The sequence below is a fragment of the Pelophylax lessonae genome (genome assembly GCF_965119305.1).
Source record: "Pelophylax lessonae genome assembly, chromosome: 5".
NCBI lineage: Eukaryota > Metazoa > Chordata > Amphibia > Anura > Ranidae > Pelophylax > Pelophylax lessonae.
In genome coordinates this window covers 252,421,328-252,436,303 of record NC_138772.1, presented here as the reverse complement: position 1 = coordinate 252,436,303, position 14,976 = coordinate 252,421,328, and the positions used below count along the sequence as shown (strand labels likewise).

The 14,976-nt window shown below is 49.1% G+C and overlaps 1 protein-coding gene across 3 annotated transcripts in view; it reads left to right on the top strand.

Moving 5' to 3' along the window:
* Positions 1-14,976, top strand: part of MARCHF6 (membrane associated ring-CH-type finger 6) — a 1,229,180-nt gene that overhangs the window by 630,686 nt on the left and 583,518 nt on the right. For 2 of the 3 annotated variants that reach the window (XM_082259540.1, XM_082259539.1), the window contains exon 13: positions 5,953-6,021. The exons of the other annotated variant lie outside the window; for it this stretch is intronic. In XM_082259540.1, coding sequence (XP_082115666.1) covers positions 5,953-6,021 — 69 coding nt within the window. The remainder of the gene's footprint in view (positions 1-5,952; positions 6,022-14,976) is intronic. 3 annotated transcript variants of the gene reach the window in all.

Below are 14,976 nucleotides of genomic sequence, written 5' to 3'. Positions count from 1 at the left end.
ACCAGGGGATTGGAGGAAGGCTAACGTGATTCCGATATTCAAAAAGGGCCAGAGACATATCCCGGGAAATTATAGGCCTGTCAGTCTGACATCAATAATATGTAAACTTTTGGAGGGGATGATAAGGGACTATATCGTAGAGTATGCTAAAGACAACAACATCATCAGTAGTAACCAGCACGGGTTTACAAATGGGCGTTCTTGTCAAACCAATCTCTTAGCATTCTACGAGGAAGTGAGCTGTGAGCTAGATAGGGGGAGACCAGTGGATGTGGTGTACTTGGATTTCGCTAAGGCGTTTGATACAGTTCCCCACAAGCGCTTAATTTATAAAATAAGGTCTGCAGGTATCGACAGCAGGGTTTGCTCTTGGATACGGAATTGGCTAAAAGGCCGTGTCCAAAGGGTAGTAATAAACAGCGCATACTCAGACTGGTCTGAGGTAGTAAGCGGGGTGCCCCAGGGCTCAGTCCTGGGACCAACCTTGTTCAATTTATTCATAAACAGCATTGAGGATGGGATCAGTAGTTCGTTATCAGTTTTTGCAGATGACACAAAATTGGCCAGGGCAATAACTGCACAGCATGAAGCAGATATCCTACAGAATGACCTGGACAAAATTACGGAGTGGGCAACGACATGGCAAATGAGGTTTAATGTGGAGAAGTGTAAGGTTTTGCACTTGGGGACCAAAAACATAAAAACACAATACACATTAGGAGGGGAACCCTTGGGGGAATCAAAAATGGAGAAAGATTTGGGAGTCTTAGTTGATGATAGATTAGGCAACAGCATGCAATGCCAAGCGGCAGCTTCCAAAGCCAACAGAATATTAGCATGCATAAAGAAAGGGATGTATTCCAGAGATAAGACTATAATCCTTCCACTTTATAAAACTCTGGTCCGACCGCATCTGGAGTATTCTGTCCAGTTCTGGTCGCCAGTCCTCAGGAGGGATGTGTTGGAGCTGGAGAAAGTCCAGAGAAGGGCAACTAAACTGATTAGGGGGTTGGAGGACCTTACCTATGAAGAGCGGCTGCAATCGCTCGATTTATTTTCCCTGGAGAAAAGACGTCTGAGAGGGGACATGATAGCAATTTATAAATATCTTAATGGGGATCTCAGCTTAGAAGAAAAGCTGTTCATTCGAAGGAATTGCATGAGGACTCGAGGACATACAATGCGATTAGAGGAGAAGCGTTTTAACCTCAGGCAACGTGGGGGGTTCTTTACTGTTAGGGCTACAAGATTGTGGAATTGTCTACCACAAGAGGTGGTTTCTGCGGGTAGTATGGTGACTTTCAAAAGACTCTTAGACTTACATCTCAAGGATCAGGAGATTGAGGGCTATGTTAGATGATTACAGTCACACACACCTACACAGGTTGAACTGGATGGACTATTGTCTTTATTCAACCTCGCCTACTATGTAACTATGTAACTTGAATCTGTTCACTGTGCCCAGAAAGGAGGGCAAGGTGCGTCCTATCCTGGACTTAAAAGCTCTGAACTGCTTCATACGCGTTCGCAAGTTTTGTATGGAATCCCTCCGCTCGGTGGTGGCCTCCCTGAGTCCAGGGGAATTCCTGGCCTCTATAGACCTGAAGGATGCGTACCTGCACATCCCCATTTTCGAGGGGACCACTATCAGTTTGTGGCGTTACCTTTCGGGCTCGCTTCGGCTCCAAGGGTCTTTACCAAAGTGCTGGCGCCTGTTCTGGGCCTGTTGCGGGCACAGGGCATTGCGGTACAGACACTCCAGGAGTTCTGGTGGACCATCAACGTACAGAAGTCGACTTTGTCTCCTTCGGTTCGTCTTCCCTATCTGGGAATGGTTCTGGACTCTGCGCAAGCAAAAGTGTTTCTGCCGGAGGGCAAGCTCCGGACCCTACAGGACGAAATCAGGTCCCTCAGGGACAACCAATCCTCGTCACTCAGGACCTGCATGCGGTCCCTGGGGCTGATGGTATCAGCCTTCGAGGTGATACCCTTTGCTCAGTTTCACACACGGGTCTCTTCAAGCGGAGATCCTGGCCAGGTGGGACAGACTACCTCAGTCCTTGGATCTGAGTGTCTCGTTGAGTCGCCGGATCAGAAGGTATCTTCTGTGGTGGCTTCAGTCCCCGGCGGTGTCGGAAGGAAAATCCTTGCGTCTGTTACTGTGGACAGTGATTACCACGGATGCCAGCCTGTCGGGCTGGGGTGGAGTACTGGGCAACCTGTCTGCCCAGGGCACTTGGTCGGAGTAGGAATCCTCCCTTCCGATCAACATATTGGAATTGAGAACGATCAAACTGTGTCTCTTCCAGTGGTCGAATCAACTTAGGGGCCGTCCCGTTCGGTTACAGACAGACAATGCGACCGCGGTGGCTTACATAAACCACCAAGGGGGCACCAGGTATGCCCGGGCGGCCCGGGAGGTGACCGACATTCTGTCTTGGGCCGATACTCGTGTCCCGGCGATTTTCTGCAGTTCACATTCCGGGTGTGGAGAATTTTCAGGCCGATTATCTGAGCCGCCAGACCCTGGATCAGGGGGAATGGTCCCTACAACCGGAGGTCTTTCGAATGCTGTGTGCACGGTGGGGATCTCCAGACGTGGATCTGTTCACGTCTCGGCTAAACCACAAGGTGGAAAGGTTCGTGGCAAGAACACGCGATCCTCGGGCGGACGCCTCGGATGTGCTTGTGGCCCTTTGGCATCAGTATCGTCTGATGTATGCCTTTCCTCCGATTCAGTTGTTATCCAGGTTCCTTCGCAGGCTGGCCTTGGAACCGAACTTGGTGATTCTAGTGGCACCGGACTGGCCACGCCGGTCCTGGTACACGGACATCATTCACCTAGCAGTCGAGCCTCCTTGGCGACTGCCGATGCGAGAAGATCTACTGTCTCAGGGACCCATCTTCCATCCTGCTTTACACTCGCTGGCTTTAACGGCCTGACTGTTGAAAGCCAGGTCCTGAGAGACAGGGGTCTCTCCTCAGAGGTCATTCCTACTTTGATCAAGGCTAGAAAAGCCTCAGTGTTGGCTTTCCTCCAGACTGGTGTGGACCAGGGCCTGGTGCTGGCCACGATAAAGGGCCAGGTATATGCACTGGCTGTTCTTTTTCAACGCCCTGTGGCGTCTCATTCCTTAATTCGCACCTTCATTCAAGGTGTGTGACATTTGGCCCCTCCCCGGAGGGAGCCTTTGCCTCCATGGGACTTGAACTTGGTTCTGTCCGTGTTACAGCGTTCTCACTTTGAAAACATCCGGGAGATATCGTTGCCTCTGCTGTCTAAGAAGGTTGCCTTTTTAGTGGCGATCACTTTAGCTCGCAGGGTGTCGGAGTTGGCGGCGTTGTCTTGCCGTTCTCCTTACCTGGTGGTTCATAAAGATAAGGTGGTCTTGCGACCTAATTTGTCATTTCTCCTTAAGGTGGTGTCTGACTTTCACCTTAATGAGGACATTGTTTTGCCTTCGCTCTGTGCGAAGCCTAAGCATCCTAAGGAGGTTGCGTTGCATTCTTTGGATGTTGTCAGGGTGGTCAGGATTTACCTGTCGTCCACTGAATCTTTTCTGAAATTTGGATTCCCTCTTTGTCCTTCCTGAGGGACCTCGGAAGGGCATGGCGGCGTCTGTGGCGACCATTGCCAAATGGATCAGACAGAAGATTGCCCAGGCCTATGCTTTGAAGGAACGGGTTCCGCCCTTCCCTGTTAAGGCGCACTCTACCAGATCAATGAGTACGTCCTGGGCCTACCGGCATCAGGCCTCGGTGACCCAGGTGTGCAAAGCTGCTACCTGGTCGTCGGTGCACACCTTTTCCAAATTCTATAAAGTTGATGTTCTGGCGTCAGCTGATGCCTCCTTTGGCCGCAAAGTTCTCAGTGCGGCAGTGCCATAGGGGACCCTTGTTTTTTTGTGGGTCCCTGGCTGTTGGGGTGTTTATCCCCTGGGTTATTTGTTTTCCTGGGTTGTTGCTCCTGTTGAGCCTTTTCTGTTGCCCAGAAGGTTCTCTTACTGTGTGTGTAAGGTTCCTTTCTCTGATGTGGGTACTGCGTTGCCTTTTCTACGGTTGCGTCATGTCTACACTGCTTTGGGACATCCCATTGGTGAAGACTGTATGAGTGGGCGGCTACTGTCGGAGGACGTAAGAGAAAACTGAATTTTTGTAAAATCTTACCGTAAAATTCCTTTCTCTGAGTCCTCCGACAGTCGCTGCCCCCGCCCCTCTTGTGGGTTTTTTTCTTGTACACTTACTGCTATGCTACCAAACTAAGTTGGGATGGCTTAATGCAGGGGGGTATTGACCAGTGGGACAGCCCCCATGGGTGTGTCTATGCTAAAAGCTTTTGTTTCTAACAAGTCTTATGCCTAGCTACTCCTGCGGAGTGGAAGTCAATACCCATTGGTGAAGACTATTTGAGGGGCGGCGACTGTCCGAGGACTCAGAGAAAGGAATTTTACGGTAAGATTTTACAAAAATTCAGTTTTCTCCACGTTTGGTTGTAGTCAGAGCCATTAGAGTCTACTTAAAGCTTCAACTTTTGTCAGATGAATGAACTGCCTTTTTCTCTTGCCCTCAGGACCTCCCTTGGGACACCCTGCTACCAAGTCCACCATTGTGAGATGGATAGGAAATCGAATCACTAGAGCTTACACTCTCAAGGACAAATCTCCTGCTTTTATGTTCCTATTCCATCAAATCAGTGTGATTTTCCTGGGTGTTTTGGCACCAGACCTCTGTAACCCAGCTTTAAAAATGTGAACAGAGGACCAAGTAGCTGCACATCCTATCCTATTCTACCTGGCACATATCCAATCTTCTGCAAGTGCAGCTTTCAGCTTCAAGGTTCTTGGTCAGATTACCCTTGTTGTTGGGCCTGTTGACACAGTTCTGTTTGCCTAGATGTTGCCCACACTTTCATGCGGATGTCCCAGGGCCTATTAATACTTTACCTGTGTCCTGTACTGTATGCTTAAGATATGGGGAATTTCGACTGCTTGTAAATTCCATAACTTGGGGTTCAGTATAGGACACAGGCCACCCTCCCTTCCATGCTTTGTTTACTCTACATTGCTTGCTACAAAACAGAGGAGTCCCGAAGTGGAGTAGGGTTGTAGCAGAGGCACCCAATGTGTCCTCAAAACTTGCCAGAGTCAACCCACCTGAAGGTATGAGCTTATAACACAGGGTTGATGAATACTTTGCTATGTCCTGTGCTGTACTCCAAGATTTGAAATTTAAGGGAAAATCAGTATTCCTCTTTTATTATTGCCAGTGTAAAGTATGTGGAAATTCTTTATATTGGTGCATATAATAACCTGCACATGAACTCATAGGAATGCTCACTGTGTAAGAAAAAAACAATCTCAATGAACAGTGCTTTCATTTTAATTCTGTGAGCTTGCTTAAAACAGGGAACTGCATGTGGATAACATCATCAGTGTTGCTTTACCTTCAGTCAGCCGACTTCAGGAGTGTTTTTTTTTTTTTTTTTAATTTGTACAGTTACATGGTGGGTGAGTAGTAGTACCATCATCATAGTTTGTGGAAACACATTGCAGCTATTCTCATAAATTTTATATTAATAATTTTATCACCTATTCAAATGCATAGGCTCATATTAAACTAACCTCATTTGTTTGTGACAGGCATCATCTGAGGTCTGCAGAGCATGCCTGATGCACAGTGCTTTAGCAAACTTAAGTGTTATCCAGTTAAAATGTAAGAATATTTTCTATATTAATTTGTATGCTAGCATTCTTTGCATAACTTCAATTTTTTTTTATCAATTAATTGATTTTATTTTTAAACAATTTACAATAAAATTTTACATACTGGGATACAATACATACAAATTATATTCGTATCAATTTCCTGTGTTTATCATTTTCATTTACACTGATATTAAGGATAATTTGCTTGTTAAAATGAAGATATATTTTCCTTAACACATCTTTTCAGGGCATGGCAGCAATTGTAAAATTTCAGAGATCTCGACGTTTATTAGGTATCTGCTACATTGTTGTGAAGGTAACTTACAAAATTGTTACAATGTTTTTAATGCCTTCTGTATACTTCTTGTGAATTATGTTTTAACTTTTGCATATCTTTCAATGCTAAAATGCTAAAGTCTAGAAAAGGTAATTAAAGTGCAGTGAAAGTTCTTGCTAGAATATGCTCACTGACACAATTTTATAATGCATACTCACTGTTTTAAATAAGTACCTCTGCACCACCAGAATAGAAGTGCTGCACTGCACTTTAAATACAATCTTATGACTCCAAATCTGTAATTCTGATCCTAACTTTATTTTGCAAGTCACTGACCTGAAACAAGCATATGCAGAGCAGGCCTTGATATATAGGACAGATTTTGTTGTCTGTTTTTTGTTTTTTATTGCTTTAACCAGATGGACTTGTCTTTTTTTCCAAATATGATTTTATTGTAAAGGTTGAACCAGATAAACAGTACAGTACAGTGTAATATAACCAAAAACATGTAAATCACCGAGGCAAGCAACAAGTAAGTAGGAAGAAAGCACGCACATACGTGCTGTTAGTGCAAAGGTCAGGACAAATACGGAAGCATCAACAGAGGAAAACAAGTGCGTCATATAAGCATCGACAAATACAAATAATCAAGTTTCCGGGGCACTAGGCCCATGTGGAGGTATGCAAGGTTGTTGTGCGCCAGTACCAAATAAGTGATAGTGACCAATGCAGACTCATCGTCTGCGCAGCACAGTTCCAGTTCAAGGTTTAGGAAGTAAGGCTAAGACAGCATTAGAGAGATAAAAGGGAGAGCAGGAAAGAGAAAGAGGAGGACAGACAGAGTGGGGGACAAACACACATCGACAGGGGGGGGCAAGGGGGAGGGGGGAAGGAAGGGGAAAGAGGGGGAGGTGGGGGGGGGGACCGCTCCGCACCGGATCCCGGGGACCACTCCCTCCGAGGATGACTTTCTCGGCCAGATTCAGGAGCCCAACAGAGAAGTTCCCCGTTCTGACAGGACGAAAACCCTCCAGTATCCCCATACCTTCTCATACTTCTCACGCTGGTGGAGCGCTGTGAGGGTCAAATCTTCCAGTCTGTTCACCTCGACCAGCCTCCGCATGCAGTCCCTGATGGTGGGCGATCGGGAGGTCTTCCAGTACTGCGGAATGCAGGATTTAGCCGCACAGAGGACATGGGGCACAATAGAAAGTTTATATTTCCTCAGAGGGATGCTGGTGCGTTGTAAGAGGAAAAATTCCGGCGTGTCCGGAATAGTATGTTCGGTCAGATCTCGTAGTAGGGAGCCCACCGCGGTCCAAAAGTCTCGCAGTTTCGGGCAGGACCAGAATACATGAAGCAGGGTACCCCTGTCTTCCTGACAGCGCCAACAGGTATCGGAGGTCCCCGGAAAGATTTTGCTCAGACGGGAAGGGACCCTGTACCACCTGGTGAGTAACTTATAGTTGGACTCCTGCAGTCTGGTACAGGTCGGCGTCTTTAAAGCTATGGTGCAGATGTTGAGCTTCTGCGTTGGTGAGAGAGAAATCTGGAGATCTTGTTCCCATTTGGAAAGGAAAGGAGGGGTGAAATCCTCCGGCGGGGAGATCAAGAGGTGATAAGCCTGAGACAGTGTGTGTGGGAGCATTCCCTCACCCTCACAAAGTTCCTCAAAAGGGGTCAATTCCCTGTTGAAGAGGTCAGGTTCCGGGAGGGAAAGGAGAAAGTGGTGTAATTGCACAGCCGGCCAAAAGGTAAGGGCAAAGCGCCCCGTCGGGTCTGACAGTTCTGCTATGGAGGGCCAGCCACCTGGACACGTAAAGCGAGACGCCACTCTCTTATCACGGTCAACCAGCGGTTGGAATGTCCGATCTATCAGGCCCGGAGAGAACGCTGGATTCCCCAAAATCGGAAACAGCGGGGAAGTTGCAGAAGAAATAGCAGGGTTAAGGATTACCGGGGACAACACAGAGAGGGTAACCCCAATCGTAGGGTGGGATACCAGAGCAGGTGGCCAGTGCCCCTTACACCAGGGGGCGCCCCCTAGGGGTATTGTAGATTGCGCCAATTCCAGGCCAACCCACAACTTGTATGCGGAGTGCCTGCGCCAGTCGAGAAGGCGACCGAGGTGCGTCGCCAAGTAATATTTGTGCACATCCGGCAGGGCCAGGCCGCCACAGTGCTTGGGTAACGTCAAAAGTGCCCGGGACAAGCGTGGGGCACCCGTGGCCCAGATGAACCGTACAAAGAGAGAGTGCAGCTGTTTAAAAAAGGCAGACGGAAGTTTGATTGGGAGAGCCTGAAGCAGGTACAAAACCTTAGGGAGGACCGTCATCTTCAGCAGGTTGCACCTCCCGAACCAGGAGTGAAGGCCGGTTGACCAGGCCTCAAGGAGGCGGCGGACCGTGACAAGCAGTGGGGCGAAGTTGAGCTCGTAAAGCTGTGAGATAATCGGCGCTATGCGGGTGCCCAAGTACGTAAGCGCCCCCTTGGTCCAGCGGAAAGGCAGCGAGGAAGAAATGGTGGCCATTAAGGTCGGGGGGATAGCGACCCCCATCGCCTCTGACTTACCGAAGTTGATCTTCAGGTTAGCATGTGTACCGTATAGCGTCAACTCCTTGAGAAGGTTAGGCGCAGAGACGACAGGGTTGGTCAAGGAAAACATCATGTCGTCCGCGTATGCAGAGACCTTACATTCAAAGTCCCCAACGGTAAGTCCGGTGATGTCCGGGTTCGCCCTCACCCTACACAGAAAAGGCTCAAGGGAGAGGGCGAAGAGAAGGGGGGAGAGAGGGCAGCCCTGGCGAGTGCCATTGGAGATCGAGAAGGAGTCTGAGAGGACTCCATTGCACTTCACCTGCGCAGTCGGGTTCGAGTAGAGATGTCCAATCCAGGACAGCATGGTGGCACCGAGGCCCACAGTACGCAAGGTGGACGTCATAAACCTCCAGCTGACCCGGTCGAAGGCCTTTTCGGCATCCGTGTTCAGGAAAACGCAAGGGGTATTAGTGGACCGGGCAACATGAATGAGGTTGAGGACCTTGGTCGTGTTATCACGAGCTTCCCTGGATGGTATAAAACCGACCTGGTCCAAATGGACTAAACGGGACATGTAAGGTCCAAGTCGATTCGCCAAGATCTTGTCTTTTTTTCATCCTGACTATGTAACTGTCTGCATGCTTGTTTCTGTAATTTACTAGTGAGTGAAGCCAGAATCAAGATGATTGACACAGAGTATGCACCTTTAAGGCCCGTTCATGCTGCCCTGACCAGTGCCACACACTCGACCACAGAAGTTGAGTGTGTGGCAGCTGTCCTTTTGTCTGCAGTAGTTAGGGGGCAGTGTGATACATGTTTTAGTGCATCACACAGTTGTTTTTTTTTTTTTTTTGTACAAAGTGTAGTTTCATTCATGTTGTCATACAGTAGTGCAGTCAACCCACCACACACCTGCACAGTTATGCTTTGTGTCCTCAGCAGAATAGGTTTCTCCCTTCCTTGTGCTATGATGTTTTGCTGAATAGTAAGAGTTTTTTTCCCACTTTTAACAGCTACTAATAGATTCATGCCACTTATTGAAAATCAAGGAAAAGTCTCTAGCTGGTCAATGAGAGCAGGATTTCCCAGTTTATTTCGGATGAGAAATACAGTATTTCTCTTATGTCCTCTGACAGTCGTCACCCACTCATACAATCTGCACATCTGGGTATTGGCTCTCTCCACAGGAGTAAGCTAGGCAGAAGATTTTGTTAGAATATTCACAAAAACTTTGTATAGATACACCTACAGGGGGCTGTCCCTCTGGTCAATACTCCCAACTAGCTTCATTCCCAATTCAGTTTGCTGCGGCCTAGCTTAGGAGTAGGCTGGCTTTTCCCTGGCTGGGGCTGCAGTCTCAGCTTTTTTCTTCTTTTTATGTTTTCTCTCTAGAAAAGTATTTTTTTTATTTGTTCCTGCGCTTAGTCAGACTTCGGAAGACTACAGCGTTTGCGGATCTGGGAATCGCACTGGTTATTCTAGAGCCTTACGGAATCTGAGCCTGCCATCGAGCATTAGCTGGTTATTGGTATGGCCAGGCCTCGCAAACGACTATGTCCCTGACCTCAGGGTCAAGCCTGCGAAGTTGCTATCTTCGCCAGGATGTCTTAACTGTGGTACACCCGCGTATTGCTAGCGTCCCCTTCGGCGGGTGGCACCCCCACTCAGGGTGGGAGGCTTCCTGTCGCAGAGCGGTGCCCTCGTTTTCACTGGACCAGTGAGTACCATGATACCCCTCTGTCTCTGACATGTCTGTCGGGGTGTGTATGTGGGCCCTCTGTGTTATGGGGATGGCAGTTCGGTATGGGTTCTGTGATGTCACCCTCATGTCTGTAGGTGCGGTCCCTGTGTGTCCCTTCCCGGTCCCTGCGGGGGCGCTGTGGCGGTTCCACCGCTGTATGGGGGGTTGCGGGGGTCTCCTATGTCCCTGAGGTGCTTTTGCAACTATTTGGGGTACAGTACATGGTGTGTGGGGGCCGCTTTTGGCACTAAACCGCGTGGCCGCAATTTTAGGTGTGGGCAGGCCGTTTGGCCTCATAGTGAGGGTAGCCATTTTCTATTGTGCTTTTGGCGCTGATCGGGCACCATCTTTAGTGTGGGCAAATGTCCTTGTGTGGACAGCGGCCATTTTCCCAGAGCTTTTCCCATAGACTTGTATTGGCAACCATTTTTTTGTGGCTCAGGGCTGTTTCTGCCTCTAGGGGCGTGAGGTCACTTCCTCTTTCTTCCCTTCAGATCGTTCAGCAGCGTGGGGCAAGGTTAGCACACTGGGGGGCTTTTACTGTATTTCCTGGCCTAGCATTCATTTTTTGCAGTTTCCTGCAGCACAGGACTTGCTCTCCATTTGCGGTGGGGACCGCGGGAATCGCCAATTTAAATGGCCAGCGTCATTTAAATTGAGATTGCTATTATGGAGTCCCAGGATAGCAAATTCCCCCAAGATCTGGTGGAGGGTTCAGGTACTCCTGAATCCTCTGCTCCTCTGCTATAGTCTCACTTACTGCTGCTCTTGCGACTTTAGCGTCAAAAGTGGATTTGTTGATGTCTGACTGGGCTTCTAAGAAAAGGCCTATGCCCTCTCAGTCTTCTGATTCAGAGCCAGATTTGGTTGCCACGAACAGCGTACCCCCTGAGGGGTCTCAGTCCTCTCAGTCGGATACGGAAGAGGAGGATTCCTCCTCAGGATCAGCACGGGACCGTGCTGCGGTGTCCGCGCTTATTAGCTCTGTTAAGGACAATTTAAATTTGGATGACGAGCCCCACCTGTCGGGTAAGCTGTCTTCCTTTGGAACCCGCAAAGCCCAAAAATCGGGTCAGGTTTTTCCTTGTCCCGCAGAGTTTCATGAAACCGTGAATGAACAATGGCGCCATATAAAACATAATTTCTCTATCGCTCATTGGCAGACGTAGTCCTCGGTGATACAGCACCTTCGGGTTATGTTGCCTCCACAGGAGTAGGACTAGACAGGAAATAAAATGCTCTGGCCACACCCTAGGGGCAGTCCCCGAGGGTATATCCTCTCTCTCTCTGCCACAGCAAATCAGTTTTTTTCTGTCTAGTCAGGAGTAAGGACCTAGATACCTTGCTGGGATCTTCGGTCCTGGCAGGATTTTTTTCTTAGAAAAGATTTTTTTTAGACAGCTTTTTTTCTCCAGTGTTCCTGTGAGATCTTCAAGCAAGAAAGCTGAACTGGGCGACGGGCGGGATGTTGAGATCCAGTGGTCACCCCAGTTCAGCCTACGAGCGCGTGCAGGCCATAGCTCCGCGCTGGGTCGGCCTCGACATAGTCCCACTTGAGGGGACTGACCCTGCGAGTTAAACGTCTCGCTGAAACGCCAAGGACCATGAGTCACGGCGTCCGTATTGGTCGACAGCCCTCCAACTTCGGTGGAGAGGGGTACTGTCAGGAGTTGGCGCCCGCCTGGTTCCGGTATGGTGAGTAGTATGTTCCCCTTTTCCCCCTGACGGGTCTTGTGGTGAACGCGGGCCCCTCTCTGTAATGGTAAGGATGGGTTCCCCTCTATCCTATAACATAGCACAGATCCCCCTATATTGAGTGTGATTTGTGTGTACAAAAAGCCAGCAGGCTTGGTTTGGGAGCTGACAATCTAATTACAATGTATGTTTAAATGATTGTAATATGTGGCAGCACTGGAATCTTACTGTGTTACTAGAAGTATCCTACCTGTCAGAAGCCACAGGACATGTATGCGGCTTGTCAGGTCATTCCTCCAGCTGAAGCAGGTCTCCCGATGGCCACGCGGTTCCGCCAGGGTTCGGTACCGCCGGTCAAGCTGATCTCCATGAGAGAAAGATTTTGCGATGCCTAGTTACTCTGCAGGACGCCGCTATGCTGTATCAGACCGCCGTAGATCGCACAAGGCCGCCATTTTGGCGTAGCCTCGTGTCTGCAGCATGGGGAGGCACCTCGTGGAGCTAGGGGAGGCGCCGGAAGGCGTGCAGAGGGGCGGAGCCGCCTCCTTTCTTCCCGGGCAGCCAGCCAAAAGACTTCCTGTTTGTGAAGACAGCGCTGTAACCTGTTGCAATGAACTCTGAGCATCAAGTGGTGAGCCTGGGGGTCTATCTCTCTCTCTCTCGATCGATAGGGATCCCTAGCAGGTAACACTGAGGGGCTTATGTGGCGCTGGGGGTCTGAAAAAAAAAAAAAGTTTTTTATTTAAGTTTGGATTGTATTTTCCGGGTAGTTACTGGAATAATCATGGACCCTGCCACACAAGTACCCCCACCTGTTTCCCTCGAGGGGGCCACGGGACCCGCCGGTGCACAGAGTATGGATGCATTTACAGCAGTGTTGGAGTCTATGGTGGCTCGGGTGGAGGCGGCCTGTCAGGGACGGGGGTCAAGAAAGCGACCCCCGCCTACCCCTATATTATCTGACACCTCTGACTCAGATTCAGAGATGGTCACTGCAGCTGCAAGTCCCTCTGCAAGGGCTGTTATCTCAGATAAAGCTCCCTCAGACAGTGAGGAGGACGTTCATTCTTCCGCCATAATTCAGGAAGAAGCATTGGTGGACGCACTAGTTGTGGCGGTGCGGGAAACCTTAAGACTTGAGGTTTTACCGGCAGAGGCAACTGAAACAGAGATTCCCTTTGGTACTAACAAGCCCATCAAAACGGTGAAGGTTTTTCCTGTACCCAAGTGTTTTGGTAATAAAATTAAAGGAGAATGGGAGCATTCTAAGCGTACCTTTACTATTTCCAAGCGTATTGCTAGACGCTATCCGTTTGAGGAATCCCTCATTAAGAAATGGACGGTACCACCAGTGGTGGATCCACCTATTTCCAGGCTGAATAAAGCCACAGTTATCTCAGTGGAGGACACTTCGTCCTTTAAGGATCCGGTGGATCGAAAGATGGAAGCGGAGTCCCGCACTATCTTCTCCCTGATAGGGTCAGCATTTAGACCAGTAATTGTTATTGGTCTAGTTTCCCAGACACTAACGGAATGGGCAAGATTGGTACGCCAAGACCTAAGGGGAAAAGATATCCCCCAGGGAACATCTGATTTGATGGAACAGATTATACAAGGGCTACAGTTTGTCTGTGACGCAGCCTTGGATGCTACCCCCCTATTAGGGCATGCATCTATGTCAGAGGTAATCCTCAGACGTGTGCTGTGGTTAAAATGCTGGTCAGCTGACCAGGTTCCAAAAAGACCTTGACGAATCTCCCCTTTTAGGGGAATCGCCTATTTGGGGCCACCCTAGATGAAATTATTAAGGATGCCACTGGGGGCAAGAGCACTTTCTTGCCACAGGCTGCTAAAGCTAAGGGACCTCGCAACAAGCGAGGACCTTTCTTTACCGCCCATAAAGGGTTCGCACGCCCGGCTGGAACAAGCGAAAAGGCAAGACTCCTCCAGGAGGGTTCAAGAAAGGCTGGTCGGACAAACAGAGGACCGACTCAACCAAACCCGAAGTAAAGGATTACACAGCCTGAAGGTGCACCCCCACCCGGGTTGAGGGTGGGGGGACATTTTCACCGGTATTCAGGACATTAGATTGAGCATCGACTACTACTACCGGTGCGATTCTTCCCTTCCAACATTTAAGTACTACAGGGAGCGGTAGTCACCGTTCCCTGAATAGATCTTTTCCTTTACCTTTTCCTAAGATTAGTCTCAATTCCCCACAGGAATCGGATCTGGTTGACCAGACAGACCAAGAAGCCTCTAGCCGGGTGACTTCGGTCCCTGAGATTCAACCAGGAGAGATCACCGTTCCTGATAGGAATCAGGTGTCGGATAAATGTGTGGGAACAGAAAACGACCAGACTTTGTCGGATGGTCGGGGCCAGATAGCTCTAGGGACGCCTGGTTCAAATCCCGTCAGTGCCAGTGGTCCTAGAAATTCTAGGCTGGCCTCGTCAAGCCGGCCTGGCCGACTTGGACTTGCTAGTCGCGGACGTTCCGTGGGAACTGCGTCTCAGGGAGTATCTGCGGTCTCGAGGACCAATCTACCATTGTGCTTTAGTCACTGGTTTTAATGGCCTGGCCATTGAGACCCAAGTACTGAAGGACAGAGGGTTGTCAGCTTCAGTCATTCCTACCCTTATTAAAGCAAGGAAAGCGACTTCCAGCAGAGTCTATTATCACATATGGAAGACTTGTATCGCGTGGTGCGAATCTTTAGGATTTCCTCCACGTACCTATTCGGTGACTCGAATATTGGCCTTTTTGCAAAAAGGGGTTGAGCAGAAGCTAGCCTTGAGCACCATCAAGGGTCAAGTTTCAGCATTAGCAATCTTCTTTCAGAAACCTTTAGCTACCAAGTCCTTGGTGCGGAATTTCATCCAGGGGGTGCGGCACCTGGCTCCACCAGTCCGCGCGCCCTTACCACCCTGGGATCTTAATTTGGTTTTGTCGGTTCTACAGAAACCTCCTTTTGAAAAAAACAGGGAGATTCCCTTGCTTACTTTATCCCAGAAGGTGGC